Raw genomic sequence first — 25,440 nt, 5'->3', positions numbered from 1 at the left:
TAAGGACTTTGAGCTTTTAAATTGATTCCAGGGGAGAAGAAGAGGGAATACAGTATGTAAACACACATACACAAACACTTGCACACACAACTTATTTTGAGAATTATCTACCAACAAAAAAAAGCACAATCACCTTTCCTAGATAAAAACTATAGAATCTCGATTTTTTTAATATTACAAGAGTAAGAAGATTAAAGCTTAGGTTTCTGACCCACACATGATAATGAACAAATCATAAGAGAAATGGGATACCTCTCTGTATTTTCTGTGTTGCTTGAAACTATCACTCCAGGTAGACACGGAATACATTTTGATTACAAAACAAGTTTTCCTTCTACAGAATTGTTCTGTTCACCCCTAAAGATTCCTCAAGTGTTAATAATGAAATAAGCGCCTGCTATTCCAACTAGTTTAGGCCTGATCCTGCACTTACTATGAGAAAAATTAAAAAGGGGGGAAGGAAAGCTTTTAGAAACAAAGCTTTAGAGTTATACAGATTTAAAATGCTCCATCTGCCACGCTAATTGTTTCCACCAAAGTCTTCCCCTTGCATTATCTGGGTATGATAAAACTTGTCATGTAAAATGTTGGGTTCGACGTGGGAGCTGAAAATATGTTTTCTCATCAAAATTAACTGTATTCACATAAACAGCCTACAAAACACTTACCAAGCAATGTGAATTAAGCACACATTTGGTTTTGTTAGTCTCTCTAAATGGCTTTATAATTGATAATCCATTCTTTGAATTTAAAAACGTCACACAAAAATTACTGATTCCAGGGGATTTCTCAGAACACAGTAATATGGTAAATGAGGTGTTCCTTTTAAAATTTCTAAACCTTTCGGGAATTAAAACTTCGATTCCGATTAACATTTAAAAACTAATGAATCTAATTAAGAGACCACTTGTGGGAAAGGAGGTAGCTTTTAACTTCAGCACCAGCAGTGAACCAAATTCCTCTCTTGGGTCTGATTTGTTGCTGAAATAGAAGTGAGTCTCTCCCAGGAGCGAACAACCTACAGCAGAAGATCCTTCCAGAATCCTTCAGCAGGTGGAGGGGGCGCCAGACAGAGCTATCCCCTGGGCCCAGGAGCCTCGCGGGGGCCCTCTCCTCCCACCCAACAGAAACATTCTTTATTCAGCACTGGAATGTGTCAGTATCATGCTTTACTCTCACTCCAGCCAGCGCCGATCATTCTCTTCCAATGAAATAACAAAACAGGATTTTAAATCCCGATTCAGTAAAGAATAAGCCTCTCTTTACGGACTGCATCGGCTAAGCTCTTTCTTCAAGCCCAAGCTCTGTAAGAAACAGAACCTTTCTCTCTGCTCAGTGAGAACTCTGTCCTCCCCAAGCTTTACAAGGCGCAGCAGTGAGTGCTCAGGCTCGGGGGCCTGTCAATGCCCAGAGTCCAAGAGGACCCGCTGCAGGAGCCAGAGGCAGCCCAGCAGCAGGCCAAGAGGGGGAGCAAGGGCCCCCTCTCCAGGGGCTGTGGTTTCTATTGTTTTTAAACAACAATGTTGGAAGTGGCTGCTGTGTTTATCACCTTGATCGTGGTGATTTTACCTATGCCCAAACTCCCCAAAATGTACACATTATGTGCTTTTTTTGTCTATCAGTGCTACCTCAATAGAGCAGGCAAAAAAGAAAAAAGAAAGGGAATTTGCTGAGAAAAACCAAACTGTGGATAAACAATCAGCTCTAGAAACTGGCTCTTTAATGCATTTCCATCATAAATGTACTTTCACTTTAAAATTATGCAAAACTCTCCCGTATTTACAAGCATGTATTTTAATTGAAAAGGCCTTCCTGAAATTTTAATGAAGCTCAAATTACCCCGAGGAACTTGATCACTGCCATTCCCTTCAAGAGGTGGTCCTTTAGAAGAAATATACAGGGGCTGGGGATGTGGCTCAAGCGGTAGCGCGCTCGCCTGGCATGCGTGCGGCCCGGGTTCGATCCTCAGCACCACATACCAACAAAGATGTTGTGTCCGCCGAGAACTAAAAAATAAATATTAAAATTCTTTCTCACTCTCTCTTTAAAAAAAAAAAAAAAGATAAAAAAAAGAAGAAATATACATAAAAAGATTCTAGAAATTAGGTGCTGGGGCAGGGGAAGGAGGTGTTGGGGATGGACACACATCTCTCTCTCTGCCCCAGAAAAGAGAAAAATAAGCAGGTTATATGGTAAAGGACAGAGGAGTCCACTGCACAGAATATGTCCCCTAAAGAGGCTGTCCTCTCCCTCCAAGTGCTGTGGACTGTCTTCTGTCACATGCAACATGCCCATCAAAACTGTGGTGGTGCACCTTCGGAGGCCAAGGCAGGAGGGTCACAAGTTCAAAGCCAGCCTCAGCAAAAGCGAGGCACTAAGCAACTCAGAGAGACCTTGTCTCTAAATAAAATACAAAATACAGCTGGGGATGTGCTCAGTGTCCAGTGCCCCCGAGTTCAATCCCCGGTACACCCCCACCAAAAAAAAAAAAAAACTGCCCAGCACTTTTGCTGGAGGCTGCTCCTGAGGCTCTGTGAGGGCCAGCACCTAATGGCAGTCTGTCTGGACGCTCAAGAGCTTAGCTTACAGCACACTGCGATTCACACATGCCCTGTGCTTACCATGTAACCGCCCTTCAACTGCTGTACGAAGGGGATCAGGGTCTTCACGAGAAGATTGGCCTCTAGTTTCTTTCTGCTGACTCTAGAGGCCCAAGGAAAGATCACCGCCTGATTTTAAAGGAATGTTGAGTCTCCAGATTCTTCCCCTTCTGCCCAGCACCCCGGCCGCAAGGCCTCCCCCCTACACCTTCTCCTCCTAAAATATTCATTAAAAGAAGGAAGATCAGAAAACTTGACAAAATCGACTGCTGCCCTCAGGCAACATTGGTCAGTTGGTGATTTTGTATTTAAATAACTGAAGTCCTTCTTCAGGGACCAGCGAGAGGGCGCATCGCCCAGTGGGAGCCGCGTGCTGTGGGCTCCCCTCTGCCCACCACTCACCACCGTCCAGGGGTGCCTTTCCAGCCCCGCCCAGGTGTGCTCCCTCCCAGGTCTGTGGCCTGGAGCAGCCACTAACAAAGGCTTCGGTGCAATTGCTCACGACCTCATTGACCAAGACGGTGCAGCTGTGCCTCTAGTTTCCTCGTCTCCACTGGCCTCGCAGGACGCCTGCGGGAAGTCCACCCTCTGCAGAGGGGAACCGCCCGGGTCCTGCGGCTCTGCTTCGGCACCAACGCGCAGCAGGACCAGGCGGCCTGGGGGCTGGTCACTCCCTCACCCTTCCAAGGCCACCGGCCTCATTTTTCTGTGTCCTCTTGGGTCCTTTTTAAAATCGAAGGCCTCACAGAGCTGGGTCTGCCCTGAATCGCCGCATGGTTCAGCCTTAACCACACAAAGCCCCAGCCCCAGCCACAGGGCCAACAGCAAAGCCTGGCAAGGGTGGCGGGACCGTGGGGACCCTGGGGTCCACCAGCCTGCGGAGGGGGAGCAAGGGCTGCCCTTCGCAGGGCTCAGCTCTGCTCTTCACCCTCTGGCGCCGCCCTCCGGCCGGGGTGCCCGTCCCACCCGCCTGCCCTCCTCCTGTGAACGCCCGCAACTGCCCGCTGCTCTCCTCTCTCTCCGGAAAAGGTCCAGTAGAGCGCGGAGGGAGCAGGGCCAAGTGCCCAGGACACGGAGCCAGCTGGGAGATGCGCAGTCAGCTGCCGCCGGGTGGTCCACCTGACCCCTGTCACCTCCTCCCTCTTCTCCTCCCAGCCACGGCCACCAGCCTCCCAATGGCCCAGCCAGAAACCCTTCTTTTGCTGCAGCATTTCGGGCCACTCAGCACCTGGGTGGTGGGGTCCCAGTGCTCAGTCCCTGCTGTCTCTTTCTCCCTAGCCTGGATCCTGCAAGAGTGTCTCACGGCTCTGGCTACCTGGTCTCCACCCCTAAACTCTGGTCAAGTCTCCTCTCCTTGCACAATTTAAAATGGTGTCCGTTGTGGGATCATCTTAACTACCAAAAATGCTGGATAAAATACAAACAGCTTGGCCAGGCACCATGGCGCACACCTATAATCCCAGCAGCTTGGGAGGCTGAGGCAGGAGGATTGCTAGTTCAAAGCCAGTCTCAGCAAAAAGTGAGTCCCTAAGCAATTCAGTGAGACCCAGAATCTAAATAAAATTTAAAAAGGGCTGGGGATGTGGCTCAGTGGTGAAGTGCCTCTGGGTTCCATCCCTAGTACCCCCCCAAAAAGAAAAATACAAACACACTCCTTTACCAACACACTCCTGATCCAACAAGTAAGGAAACTCAAAGCCAAACAGCTCCAATGACAAGAAAATGGAGCCAATTTTCTCCTGAGGATCTTTGTTAATGGAGACCTTGGGTTCCATTTTTTCTGAGGTGGTCAGAGAGAGCAAGGACACCAGCACCCATCCAAGGCAGAAGCCCAGTGGGAGCCACCTGCGTGAGCCTGCACACATTCCCTCAGGACCCTTCCTTGATAGGGATTTTAAGTTCTCCAAGGCACTGAGTTCTGGGGTCATTTTCCCAGAGTTGCAAAAAAAAAATTGAAAAATATGCTGAAAATAATCTGGATATATTAACCCTTAAGGAAATATAATTCCCTATGAGTATTAAAAGGTAAGATCCCATCCACACCACTAATCCATCTTTCCTAGGCAGGAAGTTGAATTTTCCTCCTAAAATAACAAACACAAAGCTCATTCTCTCTGTTAGTTGCTTTCTGGACCCAAGTATTATTTTAGAAATGTTGCCAACTAGGAGATGTTAGCAACATCTGGGCCTTCTCTGCTCCAGTTTATTAAGGCTTTGACCAGGTATAATATTACTGGATTTATGACCCTATATGGTTTTAATTAAATCTCGTTGGGAAGCATATTGCTTTTTCCCAAGTCTTCAAACAGGTGGTGCTTAGATGGAGATCTTCATGTTTTAGCAAAGTCAGTTTTTCCTGGCTACGAAGAAAGATTTTTGAAGAAAAAGAGCTCCATGTGATCAAGGGTTATGGTTAAGCAAACATTTACTACACATTGTTCTTCAGTCATACAACAGTTTAATCCTCTGTTTATTTTTAATGGGCCTAGAAGAGAAGACAAACACAAAGACCACATACACCAAGTCCCACTTTTATGAAATGGGCCCAAAGAGGCAAACCTACAGGGACAGGCAGTAAATTAGGGTTGTCAGGGCAGAGGAAGAGGGGAACGGGGAGACTACTAATGGGTACAGCATTTCTTTTTGGGGTGTTGAAAATGTTTGGAATCAAGGTAATGGCGCCTGCCTCCGTGGATATGCTATAATGTGTTGAATTACAGACTTCAAGAGTGGATTGTACAAACGACATGGAACAAAGAGTGTAATCCCAGTGACTCGGGAGGCTGAGGCAGGAGGATCACAAGCTCAAAGCCACCCTCAAAACCGAGTGAGGCCCTAAGCCACTTAGTGAGGCCGTGTCTCAAAATAAAAAATAAGTGAATAAAATCAAAAGAGCTGGGGATGTGGTTCTGTGGTTAAGCACCCTGAGTTCAATTCTCCATACTCCCCCCAAAAATGGGCCTGGGCAGTTGTTAAGAGTGATGAGACAGAGAAAGGGGGGCCTGTGGTTTAATGGGCAGAGTTTCAGCTGCTCCACTGAGCTACAATGTGAATGTACTTGGTAATAATAGTGCAATGTACCCTTAGAAACGGTTATATAGTAAATTTATTTATTTTCTAGCTTACTTATTATTTATACATACGTACCAGGAATTGCACCCAGGGGCACTTCACCACTGAATCACATCCCCAGCCCTTTTATTTTTCATTTTAAGACAGGGTCTTACTAAATTGCTTAGGGCCTAAGTTGCTGGCCTTCAACCCACGATCCTCCTCCGTCAGCCTCTCGAGTTGCTGGGATCACAGGCATGCACCACCGTGCCCAGCTAGGATGATAAGTTTTAAATTGTGTTTCTCATGATTAAAAATTTCAGAAAAGAATTTCTAACGATGGAAAAACTAACCACCTGATTGCCATTCTATCCTCCACCTGGGCCGCTTTTCATCAAGAATAGAAGTGCCTCTCCCTCTTTCTCTGGCCCCAGTGGAGTGCCCTGTGCCACCTCCCCCAGGAGTTCTTAGATATTAGAAATATCATCATCATCAACGTGAAGGCGGTCCCCAACTTACAGTGGTTTGACTTAAGATTTTTGGACTTTACATCGGCACCATGGTGTGAACGTCTTCAGCATTCAGTAGCTCCGGACTTCTCATTTTGAATTTGAGTCTCCTCCTGCACTAGTGATGGACAGGAGATCTTCTCTTGAGATGCTAGGCAGCAGCTCTGGCTCAGCCCTGCGATCTCCAGGGCAAACCACAGACACCCTACAGAGGTCCATGTTGCTAAGCCAGGATATCTGACAGCTAGGTATATTCGACTGATTTCTGACTTCAGCTTTTCAGCCTATCAGCACATAGGTAAGTCAAGCAGCACCTGCAGAGGTGTTTTACTGCACACTCCTCTCGTTGGTAGAATGTCTCCTCCAATAGTGCCTTTAAGTCACTCTTATCTGACTCGATTCCATGGGCCCTGCAGCCCCGGGGCCCTGCAACGCAATTAATATGCCTGTGAATGTGGCTCTGGCAGCATGGCCCTGGGGGACCACAGAAAGTTCTTTGTAGAACTGAAGCTGACAACACGGGTGTGAAAATACCAAGAAGCCTCACCACAGAGGTCTCATGGTCACCAGCACAGATGTGACTCAGCATCCAAATTGGGGGACAAAAATCTACCCAGCAATGTGACTGCTGCCAAGGCCAACAGAAGCCAAAAAGTTCTCTACTTTTTATTATTCACTGAGGGGTGTGGGGAAGAAAGCTCAGAACTATGCCTCTCCCCTAAATAAAATGACAAAATTTCTTTTGATTGATGCCCTTAGAACTGAAAGCTAGTACTAACCACTGGTTGAGACGTGGCCAAAGCTGCAAATGTGTTGAGCACATATTAAAGAGAAGTAGCAAAGTCGGGAATGTTCCAGGGTCTTTGGTGCAAAGTGGAAAGAATAGGCTTAGTGGAACTTCCAGGTCCAAATTTGGCTCCTTGATTGCATTTAGATATAGATTCAAAGAAACGCTACACAGTTCTCGAGTTCTGTCTTCCTCTGCCCATCCACTGACTCATGCCTTTGTTTTTGCTTGTCCACCTTCTAACTCAGCAGCAACAAGTTCTGTGTTTCATTGTATGGAATAAATACTCTGAAATCGTCCACATTATTTCCATGATAACTAATTCACTCTCGCTTCATCTGATTTCAATAAGGAGAGTGTTATGAGATGGATGTGTGAATATTTTTTTCGAGCAGTTTAGACTAATGTTTAGTGAAGCTGAAGCAGTTGCATTCTTTGAACATCATTTGTTTGATTCCAGCAAATGATTTTTTAGTAGTAAACTAACTAGGAGAAACTCAGAATACTAATAACCCAGACTCATATATCTGATAGCACCTGTTCTGTTTTAAAATGGAGACCACCCTTTTCCAACTGTAAATTTCACATTTCAATTTATATGCAATGCTGAGATCAAACCCAGGGCCTCACACATGCCAGGCAAGTGCTCTACCACTGAACCGCAGCTCCAGCCCCCACATCACACTTTTAAGGATGGGAGAGAATGAGGAAGTCCAGCCATCCTGTGAATTCTGGTGAAAACTCAAGAACAGGGATGTCGGATTTATTAGAAGATAATACAGATTGTATGTGATTTCATTGTTCACAGTCACATTCAGTTGCTCTAACCTGACAAAATGTCGAGGTGCTTCCCAGGAAAAACACTATTGGTTAGGAAACAAAGTCCTGTGCACAACATTATTTTCGATACAATTTTTGTGTACGACTAACTTGTTTACGTTTAACAAATCCTCCTGTTGCACAACTGAACAAACATTTGGGAATGCTGCATCAGAATTAAAACTTGCAAATTAGTGAAACCCTAACTAGTGAGCTTCTACCACAGGAGAAAACTGCAAGCCATGTGAACTATATCCACAACTTTGCCCATTCCTTCAGAAATATTTTGAGCAATGACAGATTACAAAAGTTTTCAGTCATAGCCATGGCTGCCAATTTAAACATTTTGTGTAAATATACGTATTTATTGATGGAAATGCCAAACACGCCCTTTCCATCAGCTTCTCAGGCTGAAGGCTGCAGGGACACCAGGGGTGGGGGTGTCTCTGAAAACAGATCCTGCTTTGCTTCATTCCCAAGGATTGTGATTCTGTGGGCCTGGGGTGAAGCCCAAGAATGTGCACGTCTGTCTCACCAGCTCCCAGTGGCCTGGTGCTCCAGGGACCAGAGTTGAGCACCGTTATCTTGATGCTGTACATATTCTACGTGGTTTGAGTTCTCCCGAGATCCAAAGCCACGTTCTTCTGAAAAACTCATCACAATACAGTTGAAAGAATGCACATGGGGCTTGGACAGATTTGGGCAAGCTCTCCGTTTTTATCACCTGAAGGACTGGGGGAAACCCGCCCAAGTTGAGCCTTGTGTGAGGACTGAGCAGTGTGGGAGGCCAACCTTACGGGTGACTGAGTTACACTCCCCAGCTGGGTGCTGAGGCGCTCAGTCACAGAAATGGGTGTGTCTTGCTACAGCCCCATGGGTGGAGCTAGGCTCACCTGTTCCTTTGTAATAGAACCCCTTGCCCTGTTTAGGATAGAATCTTCCATGGAAGTGCCTTGTGTGTGTCCCCTCCTCTTACTGTGCCCTTGGGTGTGGCCTACCCAGGTGTCAGTCAACCTGCTGACAGTGGACATCATGAAGACACTCAGCCCCCTGAAACCTGACCCCTTGCCTCATTTGAATAGCTTCTCCTCAATAAAAGGGGTCAGCGCGTGCTCTTGCTCCCTCTCTCTTTCTGGGGACCCTTAAGGTCAGAGGAACCGTCACAGCAACCCCAAAGAAAAAGGTACTTGTGTCTCTTGTGTGGTTATTCCGTGCAGCCCAGTTAGCCCAGTTTAACTCGAGTGACTCCTGAGCCTTTTAGTCGCAGGCTGCGAGCAAACACTCTGCCCAGCTCAGCCAAGGGGAGCCAGGGGGCTGCAGCGCCACCACCACCCGGGCACTTGCACTGCGCATGCCCCATGCCAGGCGCTGACCTGTTCACAGAGAGGCAATGGCACCTTTGTAAAAGCCCCACTGGTTTTAAATACGTGCATTAAAGCAAAACAGATGAACCAAGACAAAGAACACAGGAGCTCAGAACACTAAAAATAGACAGGAGCATTCCTGAAAACCTCAGCGGTGAGAAGCCCCTGCAGATGCTGACTGGAGACTGCCTTCTGACAGGGCGTTAAGTGTCTCCAAGCACCAAGTCTGGAAGTCGCCACAAAATAAATCCTAACGCTGTCAGGAAGTGGGTGTGTAGGCTCATCAGTGTCGAGATGTTTCCTTCCCTGAAGAGCCCCACAACACACACGCACACCTGTAGGAAGAAAAGTACCTGTGTGAAGAAGGCTCTTTGTCATTTCCTGATGCCTGCAGCTCCAAAGCATTTCAAAGATGTGCCGAGTTTCACTCCCTGATGGATTTCAGACTAGCTACCCGCAACATGCCCAACCCCTAAAAGCCACCAATGACATTCAATGTATGGATGGATACGCAATAAATAAATTAATTAATTATGTGTGTGTATGTGTTATATACTAGATATAGTATAAATATAGGGGTGTATGTGTGTGAGTGTGTGTGTTCTGGTGCTGGGGATCAAAACCAGGCCCTTGCACATGGTAAACACGCACTACCACTGAGCTACATTCCTAAGCCTGGACCCTGTTCTTTAATGATCTTTTTAATTGCAACTGGCAAGAAAATAGAGGTCCAAAACCAAGAGAAGTGGGGGCACAGAGCCACAGAGGCAGGGCAGGGAGGCGGCCCCACTAGGTGAGGGACCGATGTCTGAGGTCTTCATGCAGCTGGGCCTGCATGCTGCTAAAGGAGTTGAGGGACAGCCAGGAAGTGGGAAGGAGCCAGCAACCACAGACTCGGAAGTCAGATGCTGATATTTCCGGTTCTGATTCGGCAGCCATGTCTTCACAGCACCTCATGACAACAAGCAGGGCCCACTCTGGAAGTTCACGGCCACACCACAGTGTCCCAACCATGAATCACTCCAACACCAGGCGCTGAGTCTTCTGCCCTTCCAGCTGCTGACTACAGAAGGGCCAGACTCGGGCTATTCTGCACCCTAACTGCACCCAGAGGGCCCTGCTCTGTGCCACCCAGAGGGAGGCTACTCCAGAAGCTTGGAAGGCCCAGAGGAGCCTCAGCCTCACCTGGAAGCACACCTCCTTGTCACCATTCACCCGGAAACATAAGACTCTAACCAAACTGCATGTAGCACCTTCAGCTACTGACACCCCAACGTTCCGCCTCCCCAGTCTGAGCCCTCGTGCCCCATGGATGTCCCTTGAGAAGGCAGGGCTGCTGCAGAAGGCAGGAGAGAAAAGAGCAGGCCAACCCAAGGCCGGCCCTCTCTGATACTGAAAATGGAGAAGGAGCCCAAGTCGCAGAGGAGCAAAGGAGGAGGCTGAAGAAAAGCAACTAAAAGGCAGAAGATTCAACAGAACTCTTCTCTGGGAGCTCACAAAGAATCCTCAGCTCACAGAAGGAACCGAGAAAGCCACAAGGCGGGGAGAGGAGAAGGCACACCTGCACCCAGGCCCACAGCAAAGTGAGCCTAGAAGCCCCTCCCACGCACCCCCACGGAGGGCCTGGTTTCCTGCTGGTTCGGTCCCTGAACCAGGGATGGTTCCTGGAGAACTGTGAGACAGTGGGTGCTGCAGTCCTGAGAGGGCCTGAGAAGGGACAGAAGTCAGGGGCTGGGGATACCAGGGACTGCAGTCACGGGGGGCACTGGCTCCGCTGGGCCCGACCTGGAACAGGACTGCCTTCCCCGCACACGGCCTTGGAGAACAGGGATACGAGCCAGAGTGGGAGAACCACCCACCCACCCACCCTGAGAACCGAGTACGTGTCCCGACTGCTTCCCTCCACAACCTGCTGGAAGGAGCACCTCTCTGGATACCTCACAGTGTGCGCATCAGGAATCACGTGGGACTGAAATTATAACTGCTCGTTATTTTCAAGGAACGGTGCCAAGTAATTAGGGCTTACATTTTTTTCTACAGCACAAACGAGTGTGTATATGTACATACATGCATGCTTTTGTGAGAGTACCTTTGGTATTCTGAGAATTACTGGGCGAAAAGGACAAATATTATCAGACACATTCCTCGGCTGAGCCTACTCCGGCCCCTCCCTCCTCCTGCACTTACACACCCATCCCCCACCCACCCACCCCCCCACCCCCCCACCCCCCCCACCCCCCCACCCCCCCCACCCCCGAGAGCTGGCCCAGGAGCAGCTCAATCCCGACTGTCCAGTAAGACACTTAAGTACAAATACATGGACATACGTCAAGTCTCCTCCTCACCGTGAAATCAGGATTCAGTCTGGAAGTGAACGACTGATGAGGATCATCAGCAAAGAAGGCAGAAGAACAGACAGAATTTAAAGTCAGGCTGAACCAGGCCATCGAGGGCGCTGGTAACCCTGCTGTGTAACTGATGGTCCCAGGAGGTAGATGAGTAGCTCCGGTCCACGGTACCAAGAGGAGCAAGGAGTGAATGCAGCGAGGTGCCCAGGGCACCTGGAGGGCAGGAGGGAGACAGCATTCCTTCTTACATCAAAAGGAGCTTGAATCCTCAAATCCACCACCTACTCGACCGGCTCCAAGGTGCGCAGCTGCAGCCCCCAGATACTAATGGAATCTCCCAATGACAGGGGTCACACACTGCATCCCTCCAGGGACCTGTGACCCATGGTAAATTTTACTGACATGAAAAGGGGCACTGGTGAGAAACTGGTAGCATGGAGAAGTAATTATCATAGATACAGACAATTTAGGCCGAGCCAACATGTCCTAGCTAAACCCAGCCCTGGGTGTGGGCAGAGAGTCGGCCAAATTAGGTTGAACCCACCAAGTTTCCTCTAGCAGGAAAAGCAGACTGAATGAGTGAATAGGTACGTGTTACTTATCTTTTTCCTATGGCCTCAGAGTTTCCTATGTAATCCAAAGGCTATATAAATAGTTCACCAAGTGTTTTCCCAATGTTTTATTTATTTTTACATTCAGACCTAGATCTTTTAATCCATCCGAAAGTTTTTTCTGTATCTGGTGTAAGATGGAAAAACTGAATTTTTTTCTTCCAAATGGATAGTGAAGCGTGCCAGCTCCATTTATCAAAGAAGGCATTCTTTCCCCACCACTCTAAGAACACTTTACCATATATTTCCCCCATATGTACTTAGACTCTGGATTCCATTTCTGTGCCAGCACATGCTGTTTAATGGGCTGGCTCTGAAATTCTAACATCTGAAAGGGCAAAGCACGGTTCACACCCTTCAAAAATGTACACATTTATCTTCCACACATACCGAAATCATTTTTCCTGGTTCTCCAACTCCCCCCCACACACACACAAATAATGATGATGATGATGATGGTGATAATCATCACCATCATCACCACCACCACCACTAGTATTCACTCCTCACTGGAAGTGAATCAAATGTACAATCCTTTGGTGAGAAGTATATGTCCTGGCCACCCATCCAGGGACAGGATGTATTTCTCCACCCCCCAGATCTCGTTTTAAGTCCTTCCATGAAGTTTTATACTTTTCTTCTTATCAGACATGGACCTTCCTACTTAAGTTCTTTTCTAAATATCTTCTCTGATCACAATTTTGAGCTTTATCCCATCCCTGATTAGTGTGTGTATGTGCATGTGTGTGTGTGAAAAGCTGATAATTTCTATGAATTTTGTTTTATTTAGTTACTTATCCAAATTATCAAATTATTTATTATTATTTCCAAAATTATTTAAAAGATGATCTTGGGTTTTTTTTAAATAAATGATAAAAACCTTTGAAAATTGCAATAATTTCTTCTTTCCCCCCAATCTTTCCCATTTCTTAATGTATAAATTAAAATCTTTAAAATTAAATAATAGTGGTACTAGAGGACAACTGTATATTTGGCTGGTTCTAATGAGAATGGATTTGCATTTCACCATTTAATTGAATATCTACTTCTGGATTTTAGCAATTAGTCCTCATCTTATTTAAGTAATTTCCATCTGTTCTTATTTTACTCAGATACTAAAAGCCATGGCTATAAGCAATTATAGGCTTTTTTAACATCTAATTTTTTTCTTTATAATTTTGAAAACTTCCCTGGTGCTGAATCACTCTTCCATTCATGGAAAAAAACCTTGGCCATACTCTTTGTTAAAAAAAAAAAAAAAAAAAAAAAAAAAAACACTCATAGCTTTAATTTGCTAACATTTTGTTTATACCTGTGACTCTTACATTCATCAGTAAAACTGACCTATACTTGCCCTTTTTATATTATCTTTGTTAGGTTTTGTGCTTATACATTTCTTCTTTCTTTTTTTCTTTGTTACTGGGGATGGAATCCTGGGATGCTTAAGCACTGAGCCATATCTCCAGCCCCATTTTTATTTTTTATTTGGGGACAAGCTCTTGCTAAGTTTCTTAGGGCCTCGCTAAGTTGCTAAAGCTGGCTTTGAACTCACAGTCCTTCTGCTTTGGCCTCCTGAGTTGTTGGGATTATAGGCAGGCACCACTCTTCCTGGTATCTATTTCTAAGACTACACAACGTATCTGTTTTTTGAAGATTGGCTGTGAATTATCTAGGCCTGGTGCTTTTTTGAGTCTGCCGGTATGCTCATCCTGGAGAAATAAGAGGATTAGTTCATAAAAATTCCGTACATAAAAATTACATACAAAGTTGTTTGTAGTGGCATGATAACCTGGCAATATTGCAAATGTCTGTCAACAGGGAATTAACTGGGTAAGGTAAGACTTTTCTAAACTATGAGCTATTATGCAGCTATTAAGAAGAATGTGTTAGATGGATATGTATGGACCTGGAAAGTTGATGACAATTTCTAGTTATTGAAAAAGGAAAACCCCTTGCAACATTTGCAGGACTTTGTCAGAAGATGCTGGTTAACCTACAGCAGATTTACATCAAACACCCAAAGCCCTTACTCCAGGACATGGAAGGCTGCTTTGGGCAGGGAGGTCATTGTCTTCCTTATCAGGGGAAAAATAATACATCAGACTCTTAAAGCAACAGCCTCTGAATGAGGGAACGATGGGCAGTTTTCTTTTCCATTCATCTCTATTTTCCCATTTTCTCTAATGGGAATGGTGTTTGTATTAAAAATTGAGGGCCGTAGAGGACTAGGTTTTATGAATTCGACTTCCAGTGTCTGTGGTAGCAGAGTGAGATCACCCTGGATTTTCCCCTTCCGAGGTCCAGAGGGAGCGGTGGAAGGAGAGACGAACCCCGCTCTGGTCACAAGGGCTGGTCCTCTTGGGAACTGTCTCTTATTCCAGGGTCCAGCTGAAAGCCCAGAAGTGTCCTTCCCTGGGTTTCTGACTCTTTCTGACGCCGGAGGGTATCTTCTTTTACTCATTGAGACCCTCGGGGACCAACAGGCCACATCCCCTACTCCCCGATTGCCTTAGGGAACATCAAAGTCCAGCTTCCTTGGTGAGTTGATGGTTTTCAAAGATGGAACTACCCCTCTAACAATAAGGAACAAGAATGAGGGTGGGGGGAGAGGAAATCGCCAGGCAACACGAGTTTCCTTTAAGAGACACTGGAACCGAACAGAATTCCACAGAACGTGCGAGTTTGTCGGGAGGAAACCAACAACTATGTGGCATTATAAAGGTCTAATAAGAAATTTTTAAAAGGAACCACTGGACCTGCCAAGGGTGTAGAACTGCAGATCTCAGCCAAGATGCTGACACCCGGTGAGTCTTGATGGAAGAAAATGACAGCTTAGTAAATGGACAACGTGGGGGCCAGACGTCAACCTTTGCCGGACTGGGGGAAAATCCTCAGGCGCAGACATAAGTGTACCCCTCAAGGAAAGATATGGGGTGGCGATTTCCCCCTGCTATTCCATTTCTGAATTACAAAGGAAATATAAGAAAAGAGTCCTTATGAAATCATCATCCTGAACCTTCCAGGGATGAGCAGGGCACTCCACTGAAGAGGAAAATCCCAGGAATTTCTGAGCTCTAGGCTGGGGCAGAAGCTGCACAATCAGTTTCTACAAATGATAAGAGATAGAATCATCCATGTCATTCCTTAGAAATTCAAAATATCCTCATTCAATGGAGTAGAGATTGCCAGAGCTTTTGTCTTCACCTAGAACCGCCCTCTTAGTACTTACAACAACATTTAAACCCATTTTCTTACCATGATTCCCCATGGAGGGTCTCAGCTGAGGACCCTCCTGTCCTCTTCCCTGTCCCTCCCTACTGCCCTATCCGATGGGAGTCTCATGGACAAGGGACTTCTGGGCTCAGCCCTGTCCCTCTCCTGAAAGTCCTGCCTGTACACATTCTAGATAGTTCTCACCAAGGGGAACTTGCGGCTGCCCAATCCGTTCACCAGCACTGGGCAGAGAATAATTCAGGACAGCCGTCCATCCGGCTGGCCCTCCCCAAAGGCTACGGTTACCAGGAACAGAGTGGACGCTAACCAGCCATGGATACCAGGCCTCTGTCTCAGCTGGTGGTGGACTCAGCAGAGGATGCTATTTATTAACTCTACTCCCTCTGAAAGTTGAAGAATGCTTCTACTTTAACAAAGAAATTTCTACAATGGAAGAAGTAAGAAGAGCTGAAGGAGATGCCTTGCCAAGGTAGCAACCATCACAACTTGGGAAAGCCCAACCACAGCCCATGACTCTCCACAGCATGGCTGACATCTTCCTCCAGCTGCTGCTCTACGTGGTAGCGGAACCCTCAGAGGGGCTGGACGGTCGGTCCACCCCAAGGCAATACTGCCCACTCAGAACCTGCAGCACCTGCAAGCATCAGACCCAGGAGGACCAGGAGTCTGCGAACTGAGGTCCTTGAACTTCTGAGCCTCCTAAACGACAATGCACACCACACTGGGCCTTCACGGGGTTCTCACTCAACTTCTGTCAATTAGGGAGACCATTATGGACTACTTCTGGGAAAATCAGAGAACACAACTGAAAACATCATTCACTGTGGAAGCTTTGAATCAATGCATTCTCCCCACACATGCATTTGGAAGTGTATGATCGTTAGCTGCATTATTAATTAGGCCAATTAAGAAGCCTACCCTCACAGCATGGAGCTCTGGAAACTGCTTCTGATAAAAATCTTTTCCCACAAATCTGAGCAAATCCCCTTCAGCAGTCAGGTGAACCTGAGGTTGCTGCAAACCAAACTGTAGTTCAGAGCACAGAAGAGCCAACCAGACGAGACGGGAGAAGGAATACCAGCAGGCCCCGGCACAGTCGTTACGAAACTAAGCAAAACAAGAAGGGGGAAGCTCAAAGGGGGAGGTTTGCTCTTTACGAGGAAAACAAAAATGTGCTCCGTGGGATCCACTAGGCACAGATCACAACAGGGTCCAAGTGGGAAGAGCTGCCCCGGCCTGGAACAGCCTTACTGCCTCCTTCACTGTCGATCAGCTGCTCAGGGCTTTTCTTCTCTCCTCCCCCCTGCATCCCTCCCTGGATCTTAAGGATTTATTCTGTCCTCTGTCCAAATAGCAGCGTGGCCCGGACTGTACTTAGGATGGTCCTCACTCTGCCAGCTCACATGGTGAACTGCTGGACCGCCCCGGTCCCCTGCCTGGCTGGCTGGCCCCAGGGCAGTTTCTGTGTGGTTTCCTTCACCTTTGGAAGGACTCCTCCCTTAGAGCTTTCCTCCATCCACACACAGAGGTGTGCTTCCCAAGGCGGGTACCTCGCGGAACACCCAACGTGCAGTCCCTCCTGGGTTTATAAAGATACTTTGAGAACACCAATGAGAGGAGGTTGCCTGGCTCATGATGGTCACACCCGTGCTACGGACCATGGTGTGCTGCCCACACAACCTGGCCACAGCTCCCTTCACTGGTGACACTGGCCACAAGTATTTTCAGTTGCTCAAAACCTAAAGACTCTTAATGAAGAACACACAGAAAGGGGCTGGGGTTGTGGCTCAGTGGTAACAGGCTTGCCTAGCATGCATGAGGCACTGGGTTCGATTCTCAGCACCACATACAAATAAATAAAATAAAGGTCCATCAACAACTAAAAAAAAAAAAATCTTTAAAAAAAGAGAATACAAAACAAAAAAAAAGAGCATACAGAAAAGAAAATAATTGTAGGGACATGCTTAGACCATTGCTGCCCTTGGTTGGATAACGGGAACTTGTATTTTTTGTTTGTTTGTTTGTTTTGTTTTGTTTTAAGCACTTATGTATTTTCCCAATTTTTTCCCAATGAACACAGAATGAATTAGGGAAAAGTATAACGGGATTCAGAAAGTTTTAGGGTTAATTTCTTCAAAAGATCAAGTATGGTTCTTTGGTTCTCACTAAACCTCACAATTTGTACCAAGATACCTTTTACGTTCAGAGTTACCATGTTACCAAGCAATTGTTAAAATTAGCCATTATGACACCTCATGGACAGCGACAATTTTTTTCAATAATACCCACATCTCTTGGGGAGGGGTGTGCCTGGTTCTCTAAGGTAAATAAGAAGCATTGACTAATTCCTGGGCACAGAGACCACCATGCTACCTGCTTGGAAGTGGTCATGTATCATCACAACTTGGATTTTAAGCAATGCTTGCTTTGTGAATAATTTTTAAAACACTCATATAATAAAATGGTCTGTTTGGTCCACCTTTTCTTGTACTCCCTTAACCTGTAATGGGCAACACAGTAGAGATAAATGAGGCCCAGTCACTTAAGTGAGATACGCCACATCCCATGGCTCTCCACCAGTGCAACTGACGTCTTCCTCTGGTTGTTATTCCTTGCGGTAGCGTAACCGTCATCCTCCAAAAACAGCCTCAGAGGTGTCCTGCTGCTGCTACGCAATTAACAGTATTTTACATAGTCACTCGGGGACTTCCTGATTGGAATAAAATACAAAGGCCTACAAAATGGAGAAATTCACCCAAATGTTAACATTTTTTAAAGCTTAACTTTTAAACTTCTTGCAAAAAATTCCTGGCTGCAGGTTTCCAAATACTACTACACAGCAGCATAAACACCACGCTTGATTCGTTCTCCCTTCACTGGCAGATGAGTATTTCCAAAGGAGGGGGAGATGTGGGCAGAAGGGTAAAGAAAAGAAAACCTACAACTTGCAGGGAATTAATTAGAGCAAGGTCCAAACGGAATGCCTGGGCCGCTCTCTGCTTGGAATGCCACACGTTACTTAAAAACAATATTTAATTGTAGGATCTACCTGCCAAGAGCAGGAGGGAGAAGCTACTTACTTGGCTTGCTTGTGCAAAGACAAGTTTCATGTAACTACTAAACGATTTAAGTTTCTGAAGTTTGCAAAGTCTTACTATTCAGCTGGACAATTCACATAGAACACCAAACACCTTGGATAACTTCAGAATCATTTTGAAATTTGGCCTTTACAAACTCTTCTCAGTCTTTAGTCTAAAAACTGGAAAATAATACAACTAGAGGTGAACTGAGTGGCTTGCTGAGGTTCCACAAGTGGATCCATGAACAACAACAAAAAAAAATGTCCACCACATAGACTATTCACTGCTGGTATATACAGGAAACAGGAGCAGCCCGGGAGGTCACAAAGAACCCGGTCCCTGTTTACAGGAATTTAACATCTCTCTGGAAGTTAAAATCCATAAAATGATAATAATATATAAACGGGAGATAAAAACCAAATGAGGCAGCGGATACTAGTGAAACTTAAATGCTCCACTGAATCACCCGGGGCGACTTTAACTCCTTCCCAAATCATATTGCTGCATGGCATAATTTTTTATTGATCTTGAAAAATAACATGGAATTTAATTTACCATCTTAACCATTTTTAAGTGCACGGTTCAGTGGTGCTGGGTACATCCACTCTGCTGTGACACTGGTCTCCAGAACCTGAAACCTAACCCTAACCCCTAACTCTGTAACTGCTCATTTCAACCCCAAGCAGCCATCCTAAATAAACTGTCTCTAGAACTTTCACTCTCTAGGTACTTCTCATAGGTAGAATCATACTGTATTTGTCTTTTTGTGACTGACTTATGTCTCCTAAGGTAAGATTCATCCATGTTGCAGCACAGGTCAGGAATTCCTTCCCTGGAGGCTGATACTCCGTTTGGCATGCAAACATCCACAATTTGCTTCTCTAAGAACTTCACCTGGGTTGCTCCTGCCTCCTGGCACTGGGAACAGAAGTGTGCAAATCTCCCTTCGAGATGCTGCTTTCAATTCTTTTGAACATATCCTCCAAGTAGGATGACCAGATCACATGGTAACATTTAATTTTTTGAAGAAGTGCCATACTATTTCCACAGAAGCTGTACATTCCCACCAACAGGGCTGCAAGGTCCCGATTTCTCCGGATCCTCGCCAGCACTTGTGATGTTCTATTCTGTTGTTTTTTCTTCCTTAGTAACCACCATCCTAATACACCTAAATTCTGACATGCATTCTGGACTGAATTCTTGACTCACTGTGATTCCGACTTGCATTTCTCAAGTGAGTAGTGTTGATCCCTGACATAATTTCTTGAAGACTGAGAGAACGCTGATATGGGAATGAAGATATTGTTTCAACATGGCCGATACAACAAAAGACTAGGTATTTGCCAGGATCAGAGCCAGCGTTAGAAATGCAACGGGACTGGCTGGAGGGACTGCAGAGTGACCTGTGAGCTAGGACTCCTGAGTCACTAAAAAACGATGGGGAAGAGAGGTGGAGCGAAAAAATAACTTCAAACCAACCCCTTCTACAGTTCACTGATTCATGCAGCTGAAATTCTTCATCTCCTAGGGCCCCAGACTTCAGTTCTCAGTGCAACTAGTATCTGTGCAATTTAAGGGCTTTGGTCTCCTCCATTCACTGGGAAAATGTCCCATCTGCACTGGCTCCACAGGGACACAGCAGAAAGCTGGGCAAGTGAGTTACACTGGGAAAGTCCCAGCCAAGAATGGCCCGAGCAGTTTTCAAAGGATGTTTCATTTAAAAAGAAAAAAGAAGAAAGAAAGTTGATATATATATATATAATGCGGGTTGAGTTGTGTCTCCCTCCCCCCAAAGAGGATGAGGTCCCAACCTCCAAAGACAGTGAATGTGACCTATCTGGAAAAGAGGTCCTTGCAGAAGATCAAGTTAGGATCACGTCACGGCGATGACCCTAATAGGACCATGTTCTTATCTATGAGGATAAACTCACTCAGCAAGAAAACCTCGGGAAGGCAAAGACAGATGGGGTGGTTCATCTCCAAACCCAGACATCAAAGATCACCAACAAACCAGCAGAAGATGGTGGGGACAGCACAGAGCACGCTCCTCCCACAACCTCAGAAGGAACCAGCGCTGCCAACACCTCCTTCGCAGGCTGCAGATCTGCAGAACCACAGGACAGGACTTGTCTTCTCGCCGCCACCTGGAGTGTGGTACGGGGTTACAACAGCCCCAGAGAGAATAGCTGTCCTGCAACCAGTGCCAAAGCTAAATGAGTGACCAGCCCGGGGAACAGGGACCACAGCTCAAACGCCACCTCAGTGCCACTGTGGAAAGCATTACCAGGGGGTTCACGTGGGTACAGGACACAGAGAAGAAACCCTTGTTCTCATCTAGGACCTTGTGTGCCACCAAACAATGCCCCCAAGAAAACCAAGTCCCCAGGCCCCTGGCCCAGCATCTTGAGAGCCGGACAAGAGGGCCAAAACAAGTCTGGAAGCTCAGCCACGGGACTTGTCCCCACAGAGAGCGGGCAGGACGCCAAAGGGCAGCTGGCAGCGTCTCCGCTCCGCTGAATGAGTTTTCTGGAGAAAGTTAGAACTTTATTCTCTTCAGCTGTCATGTGCCTCAGGAGCTCCCAAGGAGAAGCCTGCTGCGGGCACTAATGGAGGAAGTGCCCTGGAGAGAAACTGCCTAATGTGGAAGGAAGGGGAGAGTGAGAAAAAAGCCAGGATCTCCATGTTCCAACGCTCCGGTCAGTGCACACTCTCCTAGATCTAGGGGCTCACAGGGGAGAGCAAGGCACGGTCCTGTGGTCAGCAGACGGGGACTACCACCCTCCCTGCAAGGCCTCCCTGGATATGATGGCTACCAGGAGTGGGATGCGGAATAGCTGAAGCCAGCCAAGGCAGGAGACGGTTCCCAGCCGCACTGGCGCTGTGTTACAAACCGCCCATCTCACGCACCTGTAAATACTGCCGAAATTCACTGTCTTTCGCCTCCTCATCAGAACTCTATGGATAAGATGACCCGCAAATTGAATCACCACAATGAAAGGAATTTCGTGGTGCCTGCCATATGACGCAATGGCTGTGGGTGGGAGGTGGCACAGGGTCAATGGTGCGAGGGGACACTTCAGGGAAGGCAGAAGGAGAGACCGAGGGCGGGAGGCCAGAGAGGCAGAAGCTGCAGGGAGCCCAGCCTTGGGGCCTTCGTGTCTTCTAGGAGGCAGAGTCTCGGTCATCTCCTGAAAGAGGGATGTCCTGCCTACACAGCTGCCCCCTGCGGGATGACCTCAGCTGCCTTGCTCTTGGCATCTGGCTGAGATCAGCGGATGGCAGTGGGCAGGGATGTGGTCAGGAAGGCAGCATCTGAGCCGTGGATGGCCAGTTCCCCCGACTGTGAGACGACACTGCTGGAGCCACCCAGGACTTTGTAGGAAAGTGATTCAGCTTTGAACAAAGAAGAAAGGTCTGGTGATTCCCTAACGTCTTGCTTGTCACTGCCCCAGACGTTCAGTTGTATGTTGGGACCAGAAGTCACCGAGCCCCCCTGCTGTGTCACAGACCGAGTGCACACGGATGGGCCACTGGAAGACGGCACCACCGCCACGTGCACGTGAGAGTTCCCGGTACCAATAAATGACATCAACACAAAACGACGAGCGAGGAACACAGTGGCCCCATTCCTTCCCCGTGCTGTGAACAGAGTCCTCTGAAGCTGCAGACTGACATGCCTGCACCGCGCCGTCTTCACCCAGGTGTGGCAAGCGGAACAGAGTGGCCTCTGGGGTGATGAGCAGACCAGGACGCCACGAGGAAACACAAAGCAGAGCAAATCGGAACGAGCCGCTGAGCGCCCTGTGTCCCTTCCGGAAGGCACCATTTAGATAACCACTGCAGATTCTCCTTTCTGATTAAAAGCAGAGCAATTCTCTTTCATCAGCCATGTCAGCAATGCTCGGAGATCGTACCGATTTCTCATAAGACACCCATAAGTTTCCTGGTCCTCGGTGACGGCAACAAGTCATCCAGGCTATGAACCTAAGGACGGTCTGTGGTCACCCACTCCGATGCCCAGTACTATGAATCCCCCTCCTGGATTCTCTTGACCTGTCAGCTCCCCAACATTCTGTCTATGACGCTCAGGCCCCAGCCCTTATGGGTCACCACCATGCTCATCTGACATTGCTAAGGCCTCTAGTCACTGGGCTTTCCTCCTGTGGGCTCAGCCTCATCCAGCTGGTCCTCCCCACCTAGGAGCACCTTCCACGGGCACCTGTCACTGGTACCAGCACTGATGGGTTGTGTGGTCCTAAGGGCTCCTTATGGTCTACAACAGTTTAAGAGAGCAGATAAAATAGACGCCTAATGCCGAGTGGCCCTGAGCCCCAGACAGCTGACCCATCCCCAGTCACTTACACTAAGCCTAACTGGCACTAGCCCTGCCTACCTCCCAGCAACACAGGGAGGGTCCTTTCATGTCATACCGGAAACCATTTGCCATGGAAAGGCTGGGACTGTGAGTGCCTGTTCCTCAATAATATATGCACAGACTTGGCAAAATCTGACCCTTGGCAAGGGATTTCTGGAAAGGGCAGTGACTTTTATTCAGTTTCTTATCACCAGCAGCACCTTGCCCAGCCTGTTGATAAATATTTGTGGAACCCTTATTGTGCTTCCAAGATCACCTTCCAAAAAACAGAGCAAGAGCCACAGAACCCCATGGTGGGTATCTGGTCCAATCCCTGTTCACATAAATGAGGAAACAGAACCCCCAGACTCTTAAAGTACTAATAGAATGGCTCTTTCATGTGATCAGTCTATCTACAAAAGAAGAATCCCAAATCCAATAAATCATTCCATATCTACCTTATGAGATGAAACCATTAAGTCCAACTCAAATGTTCCAAGTAACGGAAGACAAATGATAGAAACACAGCAGATCGTTTTTTAAAAATCAGTACAATTTGTATGTGCAATATTTTCATATTTACCTTAAAATACAGAAGTGAAATGTCTCCTTCAAATGGACCCACACAGCCCATACTGCCAGGACTTCCAGAGAGGGGTCCGGCCGTCCTAGGCCTACCCTGAAACCATCTGTCCAGTCTATATAAGTGGGATGCAGGCCTCCCTTAGATTCCCGACTCTAGGAAAATGGAGACGTCTTAGGGTTTGGGAGACAGAGGAAACCAAGAAATCATCAAGGCGACAATGCGTGCAGTTTCTGACCTAAAGACTCCCCCTCCACAATTTTAAAGCCAATCCAACTAAAGCACAGAGAAGCTGCATAGAAGTCCACAAAAATGGCAGGAAAGATACTCAGAAGAAATGGAGGTTTCATCCCAACTGTGCAAAGGGCCCTTCGTACTCAGAACACCCAGAGAAGGTCTTCCCAAAGCCACCTGGGACACACGTCTAGCTTGGCTAATGTTTCACCTTCCAGCAAAAGGCTGACGAGGAAAGGAAGAAACAATACTCCACCCGACACAAGTGCCCTATTTCATTTTCCTGTCTGACCTGCCCAATAGCTCCACAATGAAAGCAGGGTCTCCGCTCTGCTAAAGAGCAAAAATGGAAATAAAGCTTAGAGTGAAAGGCAGGAGAAAGACCGACTCCTGGGACAGTGGGCATGTGCAGCCTGAACGGTGATTTTCCACAGGACATTTCCTCTCGGCTTCACCCAGCCTCTGAACTGAGCAAGAGACAGCAGGCAGGCAAGGAAGGCAGGGCCAGGGGCCTGTACCCCCTGTTCTTGATAATTAGACAAGATGATCTCCATTTAAAGAGGGGGGATAATCAGCTTCTCCAACTCGCCACATCTTCTCAGGATATGGCCCATTTTAATGTCAGATATGGACATTCCTCAGTGCAGTTTATCCCTTGTATTTATTAGGCCTTTCTGAATGATTCTTTTTTCAGGGGGAAAATAGCAAACAGCTGTTAAAGAAGTACTCCAATCATCTCGGAGCTGGAGAACTCGCTTTGATCACAGGAGTTGGAACTGAAGTTGAAAGGTCACACACAAACATTCTGGGTCAGCGTTTAAATTTGACTCTTTGCTTCTAAGGAGCTAGAAAGGAAGGCTGGCTGTATTGAGCTGGAATGGTTTCTAGGGGAAAAAATATTTTATTCTATTAAAATAGTCTTTCAATTTAACCTCGGGAGGCTAGACCCAGACAAGCACCATTTATCATTCAAAGTTAAATAAAACCCAGAGAGACCCGTGCAAAGCACAGCGGACATCAATACTATTTCAGAAACTTGGCCAACAGGAGGCAAGAACAACACTGATCAGGGGAGAGAAATGTGAACTTAGTTTTGAAAAACCCAGCGAACACGTGATATCCCCTCCTCTCGCTCTGGCTGAGGACGCAGCTGCCAGCGGCACTTGCTCTGGGCACAAAGGCCTCCCTTCTGGTTTTAAATGGCCAATTACATTTTATTTAGATCCATCCTCCTCCGCCACTACCAGCAGCAGCTCTTACGTGCAAAGCTTCTGATGCAGCAGCGCACACAGCAGCCCGGAGCATGTACACCTGCTGTTCCCACCAAAGTCAGGTCCGCAGGAGGGACGGTGGTTCCAGAAGAGCCACAGCAGAACACTCACAAAGGAAGGTCCCCGCCCCAGGGCCTTTAGCTAAATGTGCATCTCATCCTCTTGGAGGAAAAGAGAGGAAGAGACGCGCAGCAGCTTCCCCCAGCCTAAGATGGCTGAAAGAGAAACAGAAGGGAGACCAGATGCCTGAAAAATGTTAGAATCCAAGAAGAAACCAAGCACTTTTACCTGCAGTTGCTGCAGGTAAGCTTAAGCCTGGGATTTCCCCAAGGGCCACCAGGAGAAGAGGAGAGGCTTTAAAAAGACCAACCTCTGTCAGCGCGGTGGACACACTGCAATCCCAGTGGCTCGGGAGGCTGAGGCCAGAAGGTTGTGAGTTCAAAGCCAGCTTCAGCAACTCAACGAGGCACTAGGCAACTCAGCAAGACCTTGTCCCTAAATAAAAAGGGCTGGGGATGTGGCTCAGTGGTTAAGATGGGTTCAATCCCTAGTATTAAAAAAAAGAAAGATCTCTGCTCCATCCCTTCATGGGAGC

At 47.1% G+C, this 25,440-nt stretch overlaps 1 protein-coding gene across 7 annotated transcripts in view; it reads right to left on the bottom strand.

The window, feature by feature from the left end:
- The window catches only part of Farp1 (FERM, ARH/RhoGEF and pleckstrin domain protein 1), a 263,579-nt gene that overhangs the window by 177,797 nt on the left and 60,342 nt on the right, over nt 1-25,440 (bottom strand). The window contains exons 1-2 of one of the 7 annotated variants that reach the window (XM_078016242.1): nt 3,106-3,275; nt 2,622-2,703 (exon numbers count right to left, since the gene is read on the bottom strand). The exons of the other annotated variants lie outside the window; for them this stretch is intronic. Coding sequence (XP_077872368.1) covers nt 2,622-2,703; nt 3,106-3,110 — 87 coding nt within the window. The 5' untranslated portion in view covers nt 3,111-3,275. Of the gene's footprint in view, nt 1-2,621; nt 2,704-3,105; nt 3,276-25,440 lie in introns of those variants that run through there. 7 annotated transcript variants of the gene reach the window in all.

The sequence above is a fragment of the Ictidomys tridecemlineatus genome, chromosome 6 (genome assembly GCF_052094955.1).
Source record: "Ictidomys tridecemlineatus isolate mIctTri1 chromosome 6, mIctTri1.hap1, whole genome shotgun sequence".
NCBI lineage: Eukaryota > Metazoa > Chordata > Mammalia > Rodentia > Sciuridae > Ictidomys > Ictidomys tridecemlineatus.
This window is presented reverse-complemented; position numbering and strand designations above follow the sequence as displayed.